Source organism: Schistocerca cancellata, chromosome 2 (genome assembly GCF_023864275.1).
Source record: "Schistocerca cancellata isolate TAMUIC-IGC-003103 chromosome 2, iqSchCanc2.1, whole genome shotgun sequence".
In the NCBI taxonomy this organism is placed as follows: domain Eukaryota; kingdom Metazoa; phylum Arthropoda; class Insecta; order Orthoptera; family Acrididae; genus Schistocerca; species Schistocerca cancellata.
The window spans coordinates 822,996,199-823,018,579 of record NC_064627.1 but is presented as its reverse complement, the minus strand read 5'-3'; the positions used below and the strand labels follow the sequence as shown (position 1 = coordinate 823,018,579).

The 22,381-nt window shown below is 39.4% G+C and overlaps 1 protein-coding gene across 1 annotated transcript in view; it reads right to left on the bottom strand.

Moving 5' to 3' along the window:
* Positions 1-22,381, bottom strand: part of LOC126158988 (insulin receptor substrate 1) — a 220,438-nt gene that overhangs the window by 60,384 nt on the left and 137,673 nt on the right. The window contains exons 11-12 of the mRNA XM_049916480.1: positions 7,762-7,886; positions 7,597-7,672 (exon numbers count right to left, since the gene is read on the bottom strand). Of these exons, the coding sequence (XP_049772437.1) occupies positions 7,597-7,672; positions 7,762-7,886 (201 nt within the window). The remainder of the gene's footprint in view (positions 1-7,596; positions 7,673-7,761; positions 7,887-22,381) is intronic.

Here is a 22,381-nt window from a genome sequence, read left to right as displayed (position 1 = left end):
TACTGGGGCAATAAACTGGTGCCTCCCCCACCCCCTGCCATTTAAAAACATGCCAGTGTAGTATGTGTGAAGTATCCAGTTGTTGCAGTGTGTGTGTTAAAAGAGTGCATGAGCTTTTGCTGCAAGCCTGTGCACAGCTGAGAGTGTCATCCATGGTGAAAACTCACCACATTTATGTCAGATCAATGATCTTCACACATTAAAATTACAGAACTATGCTAGCTATGCAGAACACAAAATTTTTCTGTGACAGTATTCCATTCACAATTCAACTGGAAACCACTTTATGATGGATAAGAGCCTCAGTCATTTGTATTTCTAGTGATTCATTGATAATGAATTTTCAGAACTTGTCAGTATGGACTACAATTTTTGATGTATTGTATTTCATCGAATGACCAGTAGAAATACAGTATTCTGTGATAGCGAATATTCTGGCTGGAGGAAGAGGGGGAGGAGGTAAGTGTTTAATGTCCTGTCAACAACAAGGTCATTAAATCTGGAGCATAAGGTCGGATGATGGAAAGCAGCTGTGCCCTTTTGAAGGAGACACTCTGGAATTTGCCTTAAGTAATTTAGGGAAATCGCAGAAAACCCACATCAGGATGACTGGACGCAGGTTTGAACCATTGCCCTCCCGAACGCAAGTCCAGTGTGCTAACCACTGCGCTGACCCAGTCAGTCTGGCTGGAGGAGCCAAGCATGCCAATGGTGTATGTTCTTCTAAACAGTGCATGCTGTTTGCCATATTTACGAGTTGCCAGACTCGCATGGAATCTTATAAGCGCCTGGCCTGCACAACTCTACGTCGTCTTTGTCTGATCCCAGAAGCTCCGGGACTTTTTATGGAAGAAGAAAGATCACTTTAACTTGATATTCTCAAAGTACTCTGCCTACACTATGTGATCAAAAGTATCCGGACACCTGGCTGAAAATGACTCAGAAGTTCATGGCGCCCTCCATCGGTAATGCTGTAATTCAATATGGTGCTGGCCCACCCTTAGCCATGATGACAACTCCCACACTCGCAGGCATATGTTCAATCAGGTGCTGGAAGGTTTCTTGGGGAATGGCAGCCCATTCTTCACGGAATGTTGCACTGAAGAGAGGTATTGATGTCAGTTGTTGAGGCCTGGCACAAAGTCGGCGTTCCAAAACAGCCCAAACATCTTCTATAGGATTCAGGTCAGGGCTCTGTGCAGGCCAGTCCATTACTGAGATGTTATTCTCGTGTAACCACTCCGCCACAGGCCGTGCATCACGAACAGGTGCTCGATCCTGTTGAAAGATGTGGTCGCCATCCCCGAACTGCTCTCCAACAGAGGGAAGCAAGGAGATGCTTAAAACATCATGTAGGCCTATGCTGCTGTGACAGTGTCACACAAAACAACATGGGGTGCAAGCCCCATCCATGAAAAACACAACCACACCATAACACCACCACCTCCAAATTTTACTGTTGGCACAACACATGCTGGAAGATGACATCACCGGGCATTCGCCATACCCACACCTTGCCATCAGACCGCCACATTGTGTACCATGATTTGTCAGTCCACACAATGTTTTCCCACTGTTCGATCATCCAATGTTTACACTTGTTACACCAAATAAAGTGTTTGGCATTTACCGGTGTGATGTATGGCTTATGAGCAGCTGCTCAACCATGAAATCCAAGTTTTCTCAACTCCCACTTAACTGTTGTAGGACTTGCAGTAGATTCTGATGCAGTTTGGAATTCCTGTGTGATGGTCTGGATAGATGTCTGCCTATTACACATTACAACCCTCTTCAACTGTTGACGGTCTCTGTCAGTCAACATACAAGGTCAGCCTGTATACTTTTGTGCTGTATGTGTCCCTTCACATTTCCACTTCACTATCACATCGGAAACAGTGGACCTAGGGATGTTTAGGAGTGTGGAAATCTCACGTACACACGTGTGACACAAGTGACACCCAATCACCTGACCACGTTCTAAGTCCTTGAGTACCACCGAGCGCCCCATTCTGCTCTCTTACGATGTCTAATGACTACTGAGGCCGCTGATATGGAGTACCTGGCAGTAAGTGGCACCACAATGCACCTAATATTAAACACGTATGTTTTTGGGGGTGTCCAGATAGTTTTGATCACACAGTGTATTTTCATGGAAATATTTATAATACAAGGCAGGTAGGCTGTCATCTTGAAGGCCTCAGCCTCATTCTTGTTCTGCTGTTTATATGTCTGTAGAGATCTCCAAATCTATCGAGATAAATATCCATTTTGCCAGAAACCAGTTGGATGTGTTCTAATTCTGCTTCCAGGTTTTTGGCATCTAAGGTGAAATGGACTCAGTGGACCAAAGTCTACATAATGCCAATTGTTTGTGTCAGATGGTAGCAAATAATTGCCTTTAAATACAGGTCTGTATAAGTGAGCTTCCAAACTACTGAATGTCCACGTGTACTATTGCTTGTCTGTCACATTAAAACGGCAAGTAGCCGTCTTTCTGCATCCCTATAGCAAATTTTATGTTTATACGTATGGAGTTCAGATGTTCCGGGAACTCTCAGAGACTGTCCAAACCATCAGGACAAGTTATAAAAACATCATCAATGTATTGCCAAAATACAGTTATTTCTGAAACTGCTTAGTCAAGTGTTTGTTTCTTACAATCTTCCATGAAAGCGTTGGTCATCAAGGAAAGTAAAGGACTTCCATGGCAACACTGTCAGATTATTCATAAATCTGTTGTTAAATAGCGAGGAGAGAATGATCAAACAATGCTGTTATGTCAGTCCCAAACATGTTGCTGATGATTCCACCAGAGGCACATCTGTAAAAAAGGGAGACAACATCAAAACTGTGGTGTCACTGCCAGACACCACACTTGCTAGGTGGTAGCTTAAATCGGCCGCGGTCCATTAGTACATGTCGGACCCGCGTGTCGCCACTGTCAGTACTTGCAGACCTAGCGCCACCACATGGCAGGTCTAGAGAGGCGGACTAGCACTCGCCCCAGTTGTACGGACGACATTGCTAGCGACTAGACGTACGAAGCCTTCCTCTCATTTGCCGAGAGACAGTTAGAATAGCCTTCAGCTAAGTCCATAGCTACGACCTAGCAAGGCGCACTTAACCATATCTGGAGAGAGTCTTACTTGTATTCACCATGGAGATGTACCACACAGGAGAATAAAGTTGAGTATACGAGAAGCTCCGTTCTTTTCTTTATAGCATTTATGAAGTATCCTGTTTCAGACTTAACGCAGGACGGCGTGAGTTGACGCGTGCCCTATTCGGCCCCTTCATAATAACACTGTGTCGGCACTTCTGTCGACACACATAAAAAACTGAAAAATAACTCACTGTTTTTCTGCATAACAGCCAATGAGCACCAATGATGACTTGCAGAGCCAATGAGCAAAGCGCATGTTACCTGCGGCACCAGCCAATCACGTGGATTCAGTGTAGTAATCTATGTGGCTTTATAACTTGCAACCTAGAGAGTCTGCAGCAGTTCATCGAGTGCTCAGCAGAGTTCATCACCAGCAGAGCCAAAAGTTTGGACTACCCAACAGAGCCAAAAGTTTGGACTACCTTGACAACAAGCAGTTTATCTTTGGCAGATGGGAGTCTGTCTTCACCAATTCTCGGCAAGAGCACATGAGGTACAAGGCCAGAGCTCACATTAGCAACAGTCAGACAAGAGCTGCCACTGGCCACGAATCTGCAGCCCACAGGTAAATGCCTATGAGGACAGGGAGTATAACAGCTTGAGCAGCAACATGGTACTCATTTTGTCTCTGGATGGTTGTTTACTTCTGGAAGTGACTGTTTAGTTACGGAACTTAGTTCTCACAGCCTGGGGCGATTCATTGATGTTATATCTGAAATGAATGTTCATTTATGTGAGTGTTGGAATTAAACCAATGTTCATGTACTTGTTCTAATTATTTGTCTGTTGTGGTGCTGCTGAACGTATATAACAATTAAACAACAGGAAGTCGAAGTTCCATTGTTTTTCTCATCACATGGTTAGTAGGGTCCTTATTGATCTTGAAATATGTTGAATTCATACAATAAAATATTGATATTATTAACATAAGCCTCCTGTGGCACAAGAACAGTGGCATTACCTTTATCCACTTTGAGTACTATGATTCAACAAGCCCATACCACCTCACATACTCAAAACCTGCAAATAAAATTGGAATACCTCCAAACTGTGTTCCTTGAAAATGGGTATTCACCTCAGCAGATACTGAGAGCACTACAGAAATACAAATTGCAGAACAAGGAAGGGGCTGAGGCGTTCAACACAAGTGTATCCACTATATTGCAAATGTTTCCACAAAAATAGACAGAGTACTTCAAAAACACAAAGTTAAAGTGATTTTTCATCCTCCATCAAAAATTCTGGTACTTCTGGGATTGGCCAATGACAACTTAAGTCTGCACAAGGCAGGTGTTTATAAGATTCTGACTGAGTTTGTCAAATTATATATTGGGGAAATAATGTGCACTGTTTAGGAGGGCACTGCAGAACACCAGTGACATAAGTTATCTCCTCCAAGCCAGCAAATTTGCTATTGCAAAAACACGTACGTCTACTAGTCATTCAACAAAGTGCAGTTGAACAAAAATTGTGGTCTTACCTCAAACTTCTGAATATCAATTATCAATGAATCAATAGAAATAGGACTTGCTATTTAATGGCAAATTAAAAACTGTGTGTCAGATTGGGACTATCGTGGGCAAGTGCTCTACCAACTGACATCTGGCAGTTTACCCACAGTTTTACAGCACAGTCTATAATCAAGGAAAGATTTAAATTTCAGAAATGGCGGGATGGTTTGTTGAACAAGGCTATGGGCAAAGCCCATCACTACAATTTTGCAACTGCACTAGTACTCAATGTCACTGAATGTTTAACTTAACACTGGAAAATCCTGGGTACTATGAGAAAAGATACACACTCACTCATTATAGAGCAGTTGGAGTGATGAAAGTGGAAGACATGATATCAAGCTAGGGCAAGGTCTCCAAGAGGAAACGATAATGTAGGTACAGGATAGGAATATGCCAATAGAGACCGCTAGCTTAGGTGCTGGCAAGGGCAATAAAATACTGGCAAACTTTATATTTATAATCATCCAAAGCAAGTTGTCAGCCTTTGCACTATTTGAAATTTTATCATGAAATTTTATCAAGGTCTGACAATATTTGTGCAGCTTACTTTCCGGATAGTACTTCATTATATATTTTGTTTGCTATCCCATGTAATCAAATGCTTTAATTACACTTCATGTGGTTTTCATCAAATTCTTTTTGGACATCAAGAAATACAGCATCCACCTGGTTGTTTGAAGATGGTTAGAATCTGGCCCTTACGTGTGTACTCCAACCAGAACAGCGACAGACGGTTCAGATAACAATAGAATACACCAGTTTTGATGTTTGAGCACTACAGTATTACACTGGACGAGATTCTGTGAAGTGCTTCATATTATACTTGCTGATAACTTTAAACGGGCTGTTTAGTATCTGCACAAGTGTGACACATTGCCAAACGACACTGTCAGCACAAGGTACTGTATGTGGCGATGGTGACTCGACAACAACCAGGGAACTGAGCAGCGCAGGAGTAAATGAAAACTTGCTGTGTGAGTAAATCTATGGGGAAGCAGGAAGTCCAAAACAACACAGACATAGACAGGGATCAACACAAGACATGGCAGGTGCTGGCAACTGACAGCTGGGTGCACAGAAATGGCACGATGCGCAAGGCGAGGTCCGCAGTGGTTGAAGTCGGTCTTAGAACTGCCCAGTCCAGCTTACTGGCACTGGCAGGTCGACACTTCCATCAGCAGGTTTGCCCATACCGCTTGCTGGGTGGCACTTATCCCCCCTCCATGGCAGCTTTCCACACTATTCCACCGCGTTAACCATGCTAGCTTACTTCCCTCCATCATGATTTGCTAATGGTGAAAATAAAGGCCTTTTTACAACTGCCTTGATATCTTTGGTTGGCAACAATATCTGTAACAGCAAATCACTACAACTGTTAAACCATTTTCACAAAAGTGTTTCACTAAATGATTTTACAAAAAAAAAGTTAAAAAAAATATGGGTGGAAAAGGACTCTGCATGCTACATAACTTGGTGCGTGAGGTGTGGAGGCGTAGAAGCACGGATATGTCACGATATGCCAACCAACTGCAGTCAGTCAGCTGTAGCATACGCTTGAGTTCATTTCATACTGTGTATAGTGAGTTCAAGACTGGTTTTAACATTCTGCGCGGTGGTATTTCAAGGCAATCTGATCAGTATGAGTGTTAAAAGCAAATCCCACCCAGTATACACTAGCAGGCGAGAGAAATGGTGTTTCATGTGATCAGTACTTTAGACAGGAGTCGGAAGTGGCATCCATGTATGATCAAAAGTGTCTCCCAGTGTCGGAAAGTGCCAAGAACAAACAGCTGAGGAATGCGATGCTGGGTTGAGAACTGTTCAACTGATTGTGAATGAAGCCAATGTATCTGCTGAAGAAAACAGATCACCTATTTTTAAGTCACATGGTAAGCACCAAAATCTAAATTTTTTGCAAAACATTTCATGAGTATTATAAAAATTGTCTGAGGATGGTCAAACGTCACTGCTGGTCTAGGATGAGTCAGTAAATGTATGTTTCACAAAGTTTCTTTTCTTCTTCCTTTTCAAGTTTATTTTTCAATACATCACAAGATGAACATATTTTCCGAATTCGAATGGGAAACGCAAATAAATGCTCAACGGTTTTTCCCAATTATTAATCACAGTATTTTCTTTCACTGATCAACAGAAAAGACAAACAATGCAAATCTATCTTTTATTATTGTCGCTGATCACCCTATTACCACACATTGTTATTTTTCTATGTTACACATTTTATGCAGCCCCGTATTTTAAAGGCACACAGTTTGATGGCATGGCCTTAAATCACTGTACTTGTCACCTTTCCTGTATGTGTATGTAACATTTAGTTGACTGCTGAATGGAGCACAGCTAACCCACAGTATAGCTACATTGCAACAGATGGCTCCCCCATCGGTACTAACTGCTGGCTGCGCAAAATCTCCGGACAGCCATCAAGTTATGTGGCATGTCACTCTAGTACTTTTTGGTACCATTTCACTGCTGTGAACATGACCACACATTTAGTCTGGTTTCATACTTGTGAAAAAGTCACTTAGGTGCCAGCAATATACCCAAATGAAAGATTTAAGACTATCAGCCCTCTGCAATTCAAGAACTATTCCTTCGGGTTTAATTGTGACTGCTCTCCAGCTAGTTATGAGACAACATTGCTGCCCAGTTCTTATCTTCACAAGAAGCGATGTATCAGGACTGTCAATAGGCATATATAAAAATACATGACACTACCCAAGCTTTTGGAGCTAATAGCTCCTTCCTCTCTAGTCTGTCTCTCATAAATTTACACATCCATTTAATTTTGTTAATACTTCTATTCAATCATTACCTTTGGGATGTCTGGTGTATAAAGAAAGATGACATGGAAATTCCAATCAATTTTAAAGATTATCCATTTATACAGTTAGAACGCCATACCTGGACTCATTGTCATATAGCCTGGATTATCCAGAGGAGATGAGCTACATGGACTATAGACATCCATGTATGAACCCTGAAACAGAGAATATCATTTTTCATGATCAATGATTTGTAATTTTTACTTGTAGAACAGTACCTGAGCAATACACCACTATACACAACCTGTGATGGAGACCCCGATTTGAATCCACTGCTGCTAAGGTTGGGTGATATCTTGCGACTGCTGGAGCTCCCTCCTTGAATGGGTAGCGACAGAGAGGGCACAGCTCTGCTGTATCCAGTGCTGCCTGTAGCAATAGACAGCATGTTTTAGTATTAAATATTATCATTTCCTTACTTTTATAAGTTAAAATCAAAACTTACACAAAAAATTTTAAAAAAATGGGTTCTCCACAGATATTCTCATGGATCAAAACCAAATGCTGGAAGATTTTGAATGTTTTCTGTTAGTCTTCAGGTTTCCAGTGTAGGAAGTAGTGCTAGTTAACGTTATAGTGACTTACACTTTGACACAACTATATTCGATTACATTTTATAGGTTCACAAAATTGCACTTGTACACTAGTCAGCATTCATAATGCAAGTTAATAATGAACAAGTCGAAACTGAGTCTAAATCCCACAAAGACTGAACCTCTATCTTTCTTCTCAAGCATTGTAATTTAACCGAAAGACATCTTTAAATAATCATTACAATTAACATTTCTGTGCTCTGTGTGTAGTAATTCCACACCAAGTGGACCACTGGTATGCACCTAACCATCTCCAACCCGAATGAAATTTTTTAGTGATGGTCATTAAGGATAAGACTTAAATTTTGCAAAATTTGAGTATAAGACCCAAAAAATACATGGTTTTATGAGGCTTGCAGTAGTGAGCCGCAAAATGTCATGTGAGCACTATAATAATTTTGAACAAACTGAAGACAGTTTAAAATTGAAACTTGTTCTAATTGAAAGAAGGTATTTCAATCAGATGCACAATGTTTACAGGATCGTGAATTTCTTCTTCACCAAAAGATTTTATGTGATTTCCGGTTTGAAATTTCAAATTACCTTGAAGTAATTTTTGTTTAGTGTGAGAGAAGGCTTCACTGTAATAGTTTTCATGGTTAATATTTATGAGATGCCATATACTTCTTTCTGATTATCCGAAGTTCAGCTTGGTCTGGCAATAGGATATGTATAAGAAACTGATGATTATTGGTTGTTAAAATTTCAATAAATAAAATTCAATCTCAGTACTTTGTAATACAGTTACTACAGGTAATTTAATATTGAAATTCCATCAACATTATTATTCGCCATTGTGTGTGAACCTCAAGAACATAAGAAATTCTTTCATGAACATATTTCCACGTGTTACCACCGAAAAATAACATCAATACATGTTGACAAGAACAATACATTATGCTTGACAGCTGACAGTCTTTACACTATGAAAAGTGCCGACTCGAAGAGAAAGTAGGCAAAGCGTTACTTCACACTGAAAGAATTAAAAAAGAAGCCTGATATTCAAATGAGATCTACAAAATACGTGTGTTAAAATATATAACTTCACTTTTGTGCAAATGTCTAATTGACAGCTATGTGACAAATCATCACAGGCACGTTACACTCAGTTGCATTTATCACATAATGCAAAACAGACCTAGATCCTGAGAATGATTCCTGAGACCATAAGAGCATCAGAGGTAGCCACTATTAAGCATCAAACATTACCAATCAATGTACTTCTCCAAGATTCCTTACGTAACTGTACAACTGATTCACTCTAAAGCTCAGTGATTTTTTTTTTTTTAAATGCCTCACTACATCATTTTCTGTCAATAAATAGACCACCTAACCTGTACCTCCCAAAATCATTTCACTAGTCTCCCAGAATTCTGTGGCTTTGCCCTCTCTTTTCCAGTAAATTCAGTTTCCCTGAGAATTCCTGATTTCCCAAGTTTTCCATACAAATCATTACTCTGGTTTTGTGCTCAAAACACTGTTAAAATTCCAAGGCTGTGCAGTTAATCATTTTTACGTTACATGAGGAGACAGTTGAGGAAAACTCAGTCACAACAATTTTTCAGTAATTTTCAGACAAACAAAGTATGTTGTGCACCCTTCATTATTTCTGCAGAGGAGTTACTTGTTATCAATTCCACTGCACTACGGCAGTTATTTGTGAGTATTTCAGAAGTTGTTAGTACATAAATATGCCTCTAGAACTTTTTCCATTAAATTTGTGCATTCTCTGATGTAATATTGCTTAATATTATCACCACCAACTTTCTTTATTTTTGTTTCATTAGGTAGAAAAGGTGTTTTGTACTGGTATGGGTTTTGTTTGGTTTGGAAATGTTCTGAATTTAAAAAATAAAAAAAATTGCTTGAACACCCTATTGTCAAACACCTGAAAACCGTCATTTCAACAAACACCCTTTATGTTAGAAACATATTTATATAATAGTTACATTCTTTAATTTAACTGTTATATAAAGCTTTTCCCCAAGTTTTATTTATGTATTTATTTATTTATTTTTTTGCACATAACAGTCTACTAATAGATTTTCATTATGGGTAAATTCATTCTCTTTAAAGCTAAAACACTGCTTTTTATGTCATTAGACACTGCTAATATAACCAGCTAATGCGTACCCTTTTTAGTTTTCCTCACCAGTCTTGCTGAAAACGAAAAATTCAGGTGCCACTTCTTTTATCGACCATCTTTGTGGAGCAAAGGTGTAACATTAACAACTTCTCATTATTTAAAGGTAATAGACTTTTTTTTTTTCCAACCTTCTCAGTAGACCATCATAATAAGCACAGTATTGGCTTTGCTAATAATCATAATTTTGTTATACAAATGTAGCTGGCTTATTAGACACACCAAACACAGCAATCTGAGTACAAATTTCACCTTGTATTAGAAATATCTTGCACTTCATTTAGCCTTGTAATTTTTATTCTGAGATTTTCTGGCATGTTAAAGGAGAATGGGCAAGGCTTAACAAATTTAGGCTGGCCCATTTTTCATTCTTTATTGCTACATGAAGCTTTTGAGAAGGATAACATAACACCAATTTCCTTGTGAACCTCATTCTGCAATCACGGGCACAAGATTTTAACCAGTAGACATCCACATTCTGTGACCTTTTTTAATTCAGCTGTTCTTGTTTTATCAGAAGAATGTCATTCTTTTAAAGACTTTTTTTTACAAAATGTTGCAGCAGTGTGCATATGTTTGACAGAAGAATTTTCAAGCGGGTTTGCGTAGCCTTGTCCAGTGGGTCTCAAAACAAACAAAAAATTTTCTAGTACAAAATCACCTACTCTTTCTAATGAAGAAAAAAAAAAAATGAGGTAACGAAATTTAGTGCTGTGTCTTGAGACACAGCCATACACACAGAGGGCATGACATTCTATAAGTGATCATACACTGAAGTGACAAAGAAACTGATACAGGCATGTGTATTCAAATACAGGGGTATGTAAACAGGCAGAATACGGCGCAGTGGTCAGCAACGTCTATATAAGACAACAAGTGTCTGGCGCAGTTGTTAGATCAGTTACTTCTGCTACAATGGCAGGTTATCAAGATTTAAGTGAGTCCGAAAGTGGTGTTATAGTCAGTGCACAAGAGATGGGCTAAAGCATCTCTGAGGTAGTGATGACGTGGAGATTTTCCGGTACGACCATTTCACAAGTGTACCATGAATATCAGAAATATGGTAAAACATCAAATCTCTGACGTCGCTGTGGCTGGAAAAGATACAGCAAGAACGGGACCAACAACGACTGAAGAGAATCGTTCAAAATGACACAAGTGCAACACTTCCACAAATTGCTGCAGGTTTCAATTCTGGGTCATCAACAAGTGTCAGCGTCCAAACCATTCAGTGAAATGTCACTGATATGGACTTTTGGAGTCGAAGGGCCATTTGTGTATCCTTGATGACTGCACGACAAAAATGCTTTATGCCTCATCTGAGGCCATCAACATCAACATTGGACTGTTAAACATGTTGCCTGATCGGACGAGTCTCATTTCAAATAGTATTGAGCGGATGGACATGTACGGGTATGGAGACAACCTCATGAATCCATGGACCTGCACGTCAGCAGGGGACTGTTCACGCTGGTGGAGGCTCTGTAATGGTGTAGTGATATGGGACCCCTGATATGTCTAGATACGATGCTGACAAGTCCTGTCTGATCACCTGCATCCATTCATGTCCATTGTGCACTCCAATGGACTTGAGCAATGCCAGCAGCACAAAGCGACACCTCACACGTCCAGAATTTCTACAGGGTTGTTCTATGAACACTCTTATGAGTTTAAACACTTCCACTGGCCACCAAACTCCCCAGACATGAACATTATTGAGCTTATCTGGGATACCTTGCAACGTGCTGTTCACAAGAGATCTCCACCCCCTCGTACTCTTATCGATTTATATACAGCCCTGCAGGTTTCAATGGTGTCAATTCCCTCCAGCACTACTTCAGACATTAGTCGAGTCACTGCCATGTTGTGTTTTGGCACTTCTGCATGCTAGCAGTGGCCCTTCAATGCACCTATCATACACTGGCTTCATGAACAGACCGGTGTTTGAAGATTGATTAGTCCAATTATTTATTTGTTTTCACAGCTGCAAGCTTTCAGAACCATTTGTAATGGATCAAATCAGATACAGCAAAATATCAAAAGTACTCCACCAACTAAATAAAGGCATACAATGGATTTTTTAGAAGAACTGGAAATATATACACATTATAGAAAAATGTGAAAACAAAACACTAAATGAAAAACAAGTGAATTGGTGAATTTCTTCAGATGCTACTTAAATAAAAGTAATAACACATAGATATCAGCACCACTGTAAAATAGATGTAACAAAATTATAATCCATGTCCTTAAGATAAATATCTTCTGTACAAAAGCATATCAGTGGAGGACCTGTAACATTATCTCTGTCAACTATATATAAAAACATCTTTGTAACTGTTTGTTTATGTATGTTATACTCGATGTGTACTGTGCACTGAAAGTTGTGAGTAATGTTTAACATGTGTGAGAGACTGCACAAATGGACCATAAGAAAACTGTAAGTACAAGTTCTTCCAAATTTCACCATATAAAAATTGATAACTAGCTAAAAATTGTGCATTTTTTGGGTCTACTGAAGCACGGGATACAACCCGTCAGCTTTGACCAGTGACGTCATATATTAGTCATAGATAGTAACGTCTTCACTTCGAGGCATAGATAATAAAACAGTTCTGTGTTCCGGATAAGCGCTATCATTGTACATTAAAATAAATGAATGTGAATCTAAAAGCGATCGCTTGGTATTCCTTAAATTATTCATCGTGTGATTTAATTAAATTAATTGCTTGTTTCTTATTTAAACGGTACTTAATTTTATTCGTAATGATATTGAGGTACTTTGGAGTATTAGTTTATTGTAGAACAATTTTTAGTGTCTTATTTTCATTTATAGGAATGGATTTGTCTGTTGCAATGAATCTTGACAGTTTAAGACTAGTTATGGGCGAAGACATGTTGACCACAATTTGTTTATTGCAAATGTGTGATCTTATTGCTGAATACGTCCGATGTCGTGAGTGCGGCGAACATATGCGCCTCACCAGTGTATCAAGATGTCTTACTCATGACTTATTCATATGGCGCTGCAGCAAAGATCGGTTGTGGCGGTCCATTAGACAAGGGACGTGGTTCGAAAAATCTAAGCTCGCCTCGAGAGGCATTATAAAAATCATGTCCTGTTGGCGTTTGAGATATCCTGTGTGGCTCTGTGTGTATGAATGTTCTGTGAGCAAACGTACAGTTGTGGATTAGTACTGGTTTTGTAGGGAAGTTTGTGGGGAGTACATGAAATATAGGGGGCCATTGGGGCTGGGGTGGGGGGTGGGGGGGTTATGGTCGAAATTGACGAGTCACATTTTGGGAAAAGGAAGTACAACAGGGGGGAACCTCTGGTGGGATTATGGGTGTGGGGGGCAGTAGTTTCAGGTCAGCATTGTGACGATGTTGTGTTCAGGGTAGTACCAAATAGAAGTAAGGACGTTTTGGTTAGCCTAATTGAAGATCAGGTTGCATAGAGTTCTATTGTTATTTCAGACAGGTTTTCTTCATATAGGGATTTAGGTGATAGGGGTTATCAACGTCTTGTAGTAAACCACAACATTGAATTTAGATCATTATTCACAGGGGCCTGCACTAACAGTATAGAGGGTTACTGGTCAGCGGTGAAATCTCTTATAGGGAAAGGGAAAAGTTAGATTTAGATACTTCAAAGCCACCTAGACGAGTATTCGTGGAGACAAAGTATTCCGTGGACATACTGCCCGTTTAAATGTTTTATTAAATATGTTGGCAAAATGTACCGTCCCAAATATATCACGATAGTAGAGATGATCATCTTTAGACACAGAGACTGGTGCACTAAGTGTCAGATGTGTTGCCTCATAATACACAAAACAGTGTCAGGGCATACAATCAATTAATTTTTACTGAATATCGATGTGCAAAGCGATAAAAGTGCAGTAACTCCTGGAAAAGTGTACAACAAACTTTTCTAAACTAGTGGAAAATGGTAAGCCATGCAGAGCGAATAACAAATGGTAAATCAGTAATACGCATGCTGATGAGTTGTGTAGCAAAACTGAGATGAATGACTATCCTGAGTGAGAATGATTTTGCGTGATTTCGATGTTAATCATGGCCAATATTGTGTCTGTGTTAGGTAGCAAAAATTCATGTGAAAATATTTGTTGAAAACAATACAGAGCTCACTTCATTACGTCATTCGACGTATACTGGTATACTGGTTCTGTATTGTCAGTCAACTATACAAAGGCATCAATATAATTGATTCAACAAGTTGAAACTATTTTTTTTTTTTTTTTTTTTTTTTTTTTTTTTTTTTTTTTTTTTTTTTTTTTTTTTTTTTTTTTTGTTGCCACAAACATTACTGCTGTGCCATCTGAGAATATCCAAATGGTTCCAGTCTCCGATACCACTAGATCACCTTTCTAGTTCACAGACCAAGATCAAAGGTAGGTATTCAGAGTGACACTGGCTGCTCCTGCTGTCAACACTGAGAAGATGCTGCCTGCAAGATCTTCATGCTGGGAGTAACAACCAAATACCTTTCCAGTGCACAATGAGGCTATACAGTGTGCATCACCTCCTGGAGGACAAATAGTAAACTGTAACTGACTTACCATTAAAAACTGCAGTTCAAGTTACATTCTAAATCAGAGGCTCAGTGAGTTTCATTCAAGGTCCATTATAAGAGACATCCGATATTAATGCTGTTAGTTTTGAAAATTTTTAACCACTGGGACACTTTGTAGTTATAGTATAGTATCTGTAATATAGTTGCATATCTGTGGGTCCAAACTCTCTGTGTTTGTAATCAATCTTCGAGCGTTGTGGCTTCTACGGTAAGTGGAAGTACGCAGAAAAGTGTGGTAACAGTGCCGTTCCACTGCAGGAGGTTATTAACTGTCGACATGCCAATGCTTAGAGAACCAAGCTATGCCAACAGACTTTAGTGTTGGGCACAAGGTGTGGAAGAGAATTACGATGTAAGTGTGTGGTACCTCATGGCAATGAGGTGTCAGTCCACTAAAAAGGAAAGCCTCAACCAACAGTAAGGCTGCAGGTATCCACACTTTGTTATGGGACAGCCCAAAGGCGCCGGCCAGGCTGTGGATGCACCGATTCAGTTCACAGTATTTGCCAGTTGGTTTGCAGTGCAATCCACTGCGAGTTACTCAATCTAAATAAGAGTGTAGTTCTCTTGCCTGATCTTGGTTTTAATTAAATGAATGCAGATTTTCAAAAAAATAATTCACATACATCTGAAGAGGGGGAGGAGTTGGGGAAGTTGGATGTTGTGACCGTGACAGGGCACCTACCTATATAAGTAATTCCCAGTACAGTCATATAGAAGTCAAAATTAGTTCTAAAGACTGGGAACCAGTGAATAAGAGGGGTTGAAGTTATGAAAAAGAGACAAGGGAGCCTCGAAGAATAAAAGGGTAAGTGGGTTACATGGATGAAAGCCAGAATGAGATAACAGCAGAACTGTGCAACGTAAAAAAGGAACTTGTCAAAATAGAGGACAATCAATATTCTAAGGAATTAAGGGTATGCCAACCAAAGAAGTAAGATAAACAGAGGATATTGCATGGTGGATTCTATGAAGTTTTACAGAATCCTGAATTGAAGTAAAACATAATGAGCAAATAATAAAAAATAAAATAAAAGGGAAAAAGACTGATTAACACCACTAAATTGGACCCCAGCTGTAACTGGTATGACTGAAATTATACACAATAAACAATACACGTATCGAACAGTATCATCTTTCCTCTCCTCTTATGTATTAGCGTCTGACTGATGTGTACCACATGGAAACGCCTAACGACACAAAAACTACACTAGCCTCTGCCATATTTAAAGCGCGCGCGCGCACACACACACACACACACACACACACACACACACACACACACACACACCTTCGTGGTATACAAATGGTTGCCTAGGCGTCTGACTGATGTGTACCACATGGAAACGCCTAACGACACAAAAACTACACTAGCCTCTGCCATATTTAAAGCGCGCACACACACACACACACACACACACACACACACACACCTTCGTGGTATACAAGTGGTTGCCTATTTTCATATTAGTACAGAGTTTTCACATTTCCTATTTCAGGCTCCTAGATGTTGTTGATGTGTCTTATATAGGGACATATGTCTGGGTTAAGCCTGTTTTCATGTCACAAGGGCAGAAAAGGACCCATTTTTAAACACCTTGTTTAATATTGATGTTCTTCAGGTAGTTTTTCTGTATTGCAGCCAAACCACATTGAGAGCTTGCATAATTCACCCAATATTTGTCACATTATGTCCTACGACCTTGCTGTGCTGGTACTGCGAACGGCTGAAAGCAAAGGGAAACTACAGTCGTAATTTATTCCGAGGGCATGCAGCTTTACTGTATGGTTAAATGATGATGATGTCCTCTTGTATAAAATATTAACAAAACTGGCATTCTACGGATCGTAGTGTGGAATGACAGTTCCCTTAATAGAGCAGGTAGGTTAGAAAATTTAAAAAGCGGAATGGATAGGTTAAAGTTAGATATAGTGGGAATTAGTGAGGTTTGGTGGCAGGAGGAACAAGATTTCTGGTCAGGTGAATACAGGTTTATAAATACAAAATCAAATAGGGGTAATGCAGGAGTAGGTTTAATAACGAATAAAAAAAATAGGAATGTGAGTAAGCTACTACAAACAGCATAGTGAACACATTACTGTGGCCAAGATTCATACGAATACCACGCCAACCACAGCAGTACAAGTTTATATGCCAACTAGCTCCGCAGATGATGAAGAGATTGATGACATGTATGATGAGATAAAAGAAATTATTCAGATAGGAAGGGAAATGAAAATTTAATAGTCATGGGTGACTGGAATTCGAGAGTAGGAAAAGGGAGAGAAGGAAACATAGTGGGTGAATACGGATTGGGGGAGAGAAATGAAAGAGGAAGCCGTCTGGTAGAATTTTGCACAGAGCATAACTTAATCATAGCTAACACTTGGTTCAAGAATCACAAAAGAACGTTGTATACATGGAAGAACCCTTGAGATACTAGAAGGTATCAGATAGATTATATAATGGTAAGACAGATTTAGGAACCAGGTTTTAAATTGTAAGACATTTCCAGGGGCAGATGTGGACTCTGACCACAATCTATTGGTTATGAACTGTAGATCAAAACTGAAGAAACTGCAAAAAGGTGGGAATTTAAGGAAATGGGACCTGGATAAACTGACTAAACCAGAGGTTGTACAGAGTTTCAGGAAGAGCATTAGGGAACGATTGACAAGAATGGGGGAAAGAAATACAGTAGAAGAAGAATGGGTAGCTTTGATGGATGAAATAGCGAAGGTAGCAGAGGATCAAGTAGGTAAAAAGGCAAGGGCCAGTAGAAATCCTTGGGTAAAGGAAGAGATATTGAATTAATTGATGACAGGAGAAAATATTAAAATGCAGTAAATGAAGCAGGCAAAAACGAATACAAATGTCTCAAAAATGAGATCGACAGGAGGTGCAAAATGGCTAATCAGGGATGGCTAGAGGACAAATGTAAGGATGCAGAGGCATATATCGCTAGTGGTAAGGTAGATACTGTCTACAGGAAAATTAAAGAGACCTTTGGAGAAAAGAGAACCATTTGTATGAATATCAAGAGCTCAGATGGAAACCCAGACCCAAGCAAAGAAAGGAAAGCAGAAAGATGGGCCTATACAAGGGCAAGGTACTTGAGGACAATATTATGGAAATGGAAGATGATGTAGATGACGATGAAATGGGAGATATTATACTGCATGAAGAGTTTGACAGAGTACTGAAAGACCTAAGTTGAAACAAGGCTCCAGGAGTAGACAACATTCCATTAGAATTACTGATGGCCTTGGGAGAGCCAGTCCTGACAAAACTCTACCATCTGGTGAGCAAGACGTATGAGACAGGCGAAATACCCTCAGACTTCAAGAAGAATATAATAATTCCAATCCCAAAGAAAGCAGGTGTTGACAGATGTGAAAATTACCGAACTATCAGTTTAATAAGTCACGGCTGCAAAATACTAACACAAATTCTTTGCAGACGAATGGAAAAACTGGTACAAGCCGACCTCGGGAAAGATCAGTTTGGATTCCGTAGAAATATTGGAACACATGAGGCAATACTGACTTTACGACTTATCTTAGAAGATAGATTAAGGAAAGGCAAACCTAAACTTAAAGCATTTGTAGACCTAGAGAAAGTTTTGACAAGGTTGATTGGAATACTCTCTTTCAAATTCTGAAGGTGGCAGGGGTAAAATACACGGAGCAAAAGGCTATTTACAATTTGTACAGAAACCAAATGGCAGTTATAAGAGTAGAGGGGCATGAAAGGGCAACAGTGGTTGGGAAGGGAGTGAGACAGGGCTGTAGCCTACCCCCGATGACATTCAATCTGTATATTGAGCAAGCAGTGAAGAAAACAAAAGAAGAATTCAGAGTAGGAGTAAAGAAAAATTCAGAGTATGAATTAAAATCCATGGAGAAGAAATAAAAACTTTGAAGTTCGCCGATGACATTGTAATTCTGCCAGAGACATCAAAGGACCTGGAAGAGCAGTTGAACAGAATGGACAGTGTCTTGGAAGGAGGATATAAGATGAACATCAACAAAAGCAAAACGAGGATAATGGAATGTAGTCGAATTAAGTCGGGTGATGCTGAGGGAATTAGATTAGGAAATAGGACACTTAAAGTAGTAAAGGAGTTTTGCTATTTGGGGAGCAAAATAACTGATGATGGTCGAAGTAGAGAGGATATAAAATGTAGACTGGCAATGGCGAGAAAAGCGTTTCTGAAGAAGAGAAATTTGTTAATATTGAGTATAGATTTAAGTGTCAAGAAGTCATTTCTGAAAGTATTTGTATGGAGTGTAGCCATGTATGGAAGTGAAACATGGACGATAAATAGTTTGGACAAGAAAAAAATAGAAGCATTTGAAATGTGGTGCTGCAGAAGAATGCTGAAGATTAGATGGGTAGATCACATAACTAATGAGGAGGTATTGAATAGAATTGGGGAGAAGAGGAGTTTGTGGCATAACCTGACAAGAAGAAGGGACCGGTTGGTAGGACATGTTCTGAGGCATCAAGGGATCACAAATTTAGCATTGGAGTGCAGCGTGGAGGGTAAAAATCGTAGAGGGAGACCAAGAGATGAATACACTAAGCAGATTCAGAAGGATGTAGGTTGCAGTAAGTACTGGGAGATGAAAAACTTGCACAGGATAGAGTAGGACTGAAGACAACAACAACAACAGCACAGAACTACAGTATTTGACGTAACTTTATTTAACATACTTTTAGATTCTGTGGAAGTGCACAGGGACATAAAAGTACGCGAACTCCCAATGCCTGGAAATGGAACATACGTAAGAATGACAGGAACATCGGGGAGAGGCTACAACCCTGTCTCACTCCCTTCTCAACCGCTGCTTCCCTTTCATGCCCCTCGACTCTTATAACTGCCATCTGGTTTCTGTACAAATTGTAAATAGCCTTTCGCTCCCTGTATTTTACCCCTGCCACCTTTAGAATTTGAAATAGAGTATTCCAGTCAACATTGTCAAAAGCTTTCTCTAAGTCTACAAATGCTAGAAATGTAGGTTTGCCTTTCCTTAATCTATTTTCTAAGATAAGTCGTAGGGTCAGTATTGCCTCACGTGTTCCAACATTTCTACGGAATCCAAACTGATCTTCACCGAGGTCGGCTTCTACCAGTTTTTCCATTCGTCTGTAAAGAATTCGCGTTAGTATTTTGCAGCTGTGACTTATTAAACTGATAGTTCGGTAATTTTCACATCTGTCAACACCTGCTTCCTTTGGGATTGGAATTATTATATTCTTCTTGAAGTATGAGGGTATTTTGCCTGTCTCATACATCTTGCTCACCAGATGGTAGAGTTTTGTCAGGACTGGCTCTCCCAAGGCCATCAGTAGTTCCAATGGAATGTTGTCTACTCCCGGGGCCTTGTTTCGACTCAGGTCTTTCAGTGCTCTGTCAAACTCTTCATGCAGTATCGTGTCTTCCATTTCATCTTCATCTACATCCTCTTCCATTTCCATAATATTGTCCTCAAGTACATAGCCCTTGTATAGACCCTCTATATACTCCTTCCACCTTTCTTATTTCCCTTCTTTGCTTAGAACTGGGTTTCCATCTGAGCTCTTGATATTCATACAAGTGGCTCTCTTTTCTCCAAAAGTCTCTTTAATTTTCCTGTAGACAGTATCTACCTTACCACTTGCGATATATGCCTCTACATCCTTACGTTTGTCCTCTAGCCATCCCTGATTAGCCATTTTGCACTTCCTGTCGATCTCATTTTTGAGACATTTGTATTCGTTTTTGCCTGCTTCATTTACTGCATTTTAATATTTTCTCCTGTCCTCAATTAAATTCAATATTTCTTCTGTTACCCAAGGATTTCTACTAGCCCTCGTCTTTCTACCTACTTGATACTCTGCTACCTTCAGTACTTCATCCTTCAGAGCTACCCATTCTTCTTCTACTGTATTTCTTTCCCCCATTCTTGTCAATTGTTCCCTTATGCTCTTCCTGAAACTCTGTACAACCTCTGGTTTAGTCAGTTTATCCAGGTCCCATTTCCTTAAATTCCCACCTTTTTGCAGTTTCTTCAATTTTGATCTACAGTTCATAACCAATAGATTGTGGTCAGAGTCCACATCTGCCCCTGGAAATGTCTTACAATTTAAAACCTGGTTCTTAAATCTGTATTACCATTATATAATCTATCTGATACCTTCTAGTATCTCCAGGCTTCTTCCATGTATACAACCTTCTTTTGTGATTCTTGAACCAAGTGTCAGCTATGATTAAGTTATGCTCTGTGCAAAATTCTACCAGACGGCTTCCTCTTTCATTTCTCTCCCCCAATCCGTATTCACCCACTATGTTTCCTTCTCTCCCTTTTCCTACTCTCGAATTCCAGTCACCCATGACTATTAAATTTTCGTCTCCCTTCACTACCTGAATAATTTCTTTTATCTCATCATACATTTTATCAATTTCTTCATCATCTGCAGAGCTAGTTGGCATATAAACTTGTACTACTATAGTAGGCATGGGCTTCGTGTCTATCTTGGCCACAATAATGTATTCACTATGTTGTTGGTAGTAGCTTACCCACACTCCTATTTTTTATTCATTATCAAACCTACTCCTGCATTACCCCTATTTGATTTTGTATTTATAACCCTGTATTCGCCTGACCAAAAGTCTTGTTCCTCCTGCCACCAAACTTCACTAATTCCCACTATATCTAACTTCAACCTATCCATTTCTCTTCTTAAATTTTCTAACCTACCTGCCCGATTAAGGGATCTGACATTCCACGCTCCGATCCGTAGAACGCCAGTTTTCTTTCTCCTGATAACGATGCCCACCTTAGTAGTCCCCGCCCGGAGATCTGAATGGGGGACTATTTTACCTCTGGAATATTTTATTTATTTATTTATTTATTTATTTATTACTTGTCATTAGCCAACATTTGTTGAAATAGACAGTTTTGACATTACATTTGATAGTGAATCTAAAATTGGGAAACTATGTACATTCAGATTACATTACATGAGGATAAAGAGTTATTCTCTACATTATAATTCCTTAACATCATAGTTACTCTTTACTACATTCCAGTTCCTTTACATGATAGTTACTCTCACTCTCTACTACATTCTAATTCCTTTACTTCATAGATACACTTATCAGCTAACAATTTGTGCAGCTGCTTCTTGAAGGCATCACCTTGTAGGTCTTTCAGTGATTGTGTTAACTTGTTATATAATTTTAATCCTGTTTTCTTAAAGCTACTTTGGGCCTTAGATAGCCTAGTAAAGTCTACATCAAGATTGTTTTTATATCTGGTATCATGTGAATGAACATCTGTTCTGGAAGGTAAGGTATGTATTTATTTTTTTTATGGAAAGAAGACACGTTTTTATATACAGAGAAGGTAATGTTAAGATGTTAAATTCCTTAAAGTGCTTTCGACATGATTCTTGGCTTTTAATACCTGTAATTGCCCTAATTGCTTTCTTCTGCCACATGAACACTGTCCGAGCACCAGTTGAGTTGCCCCATAATTTTATTCC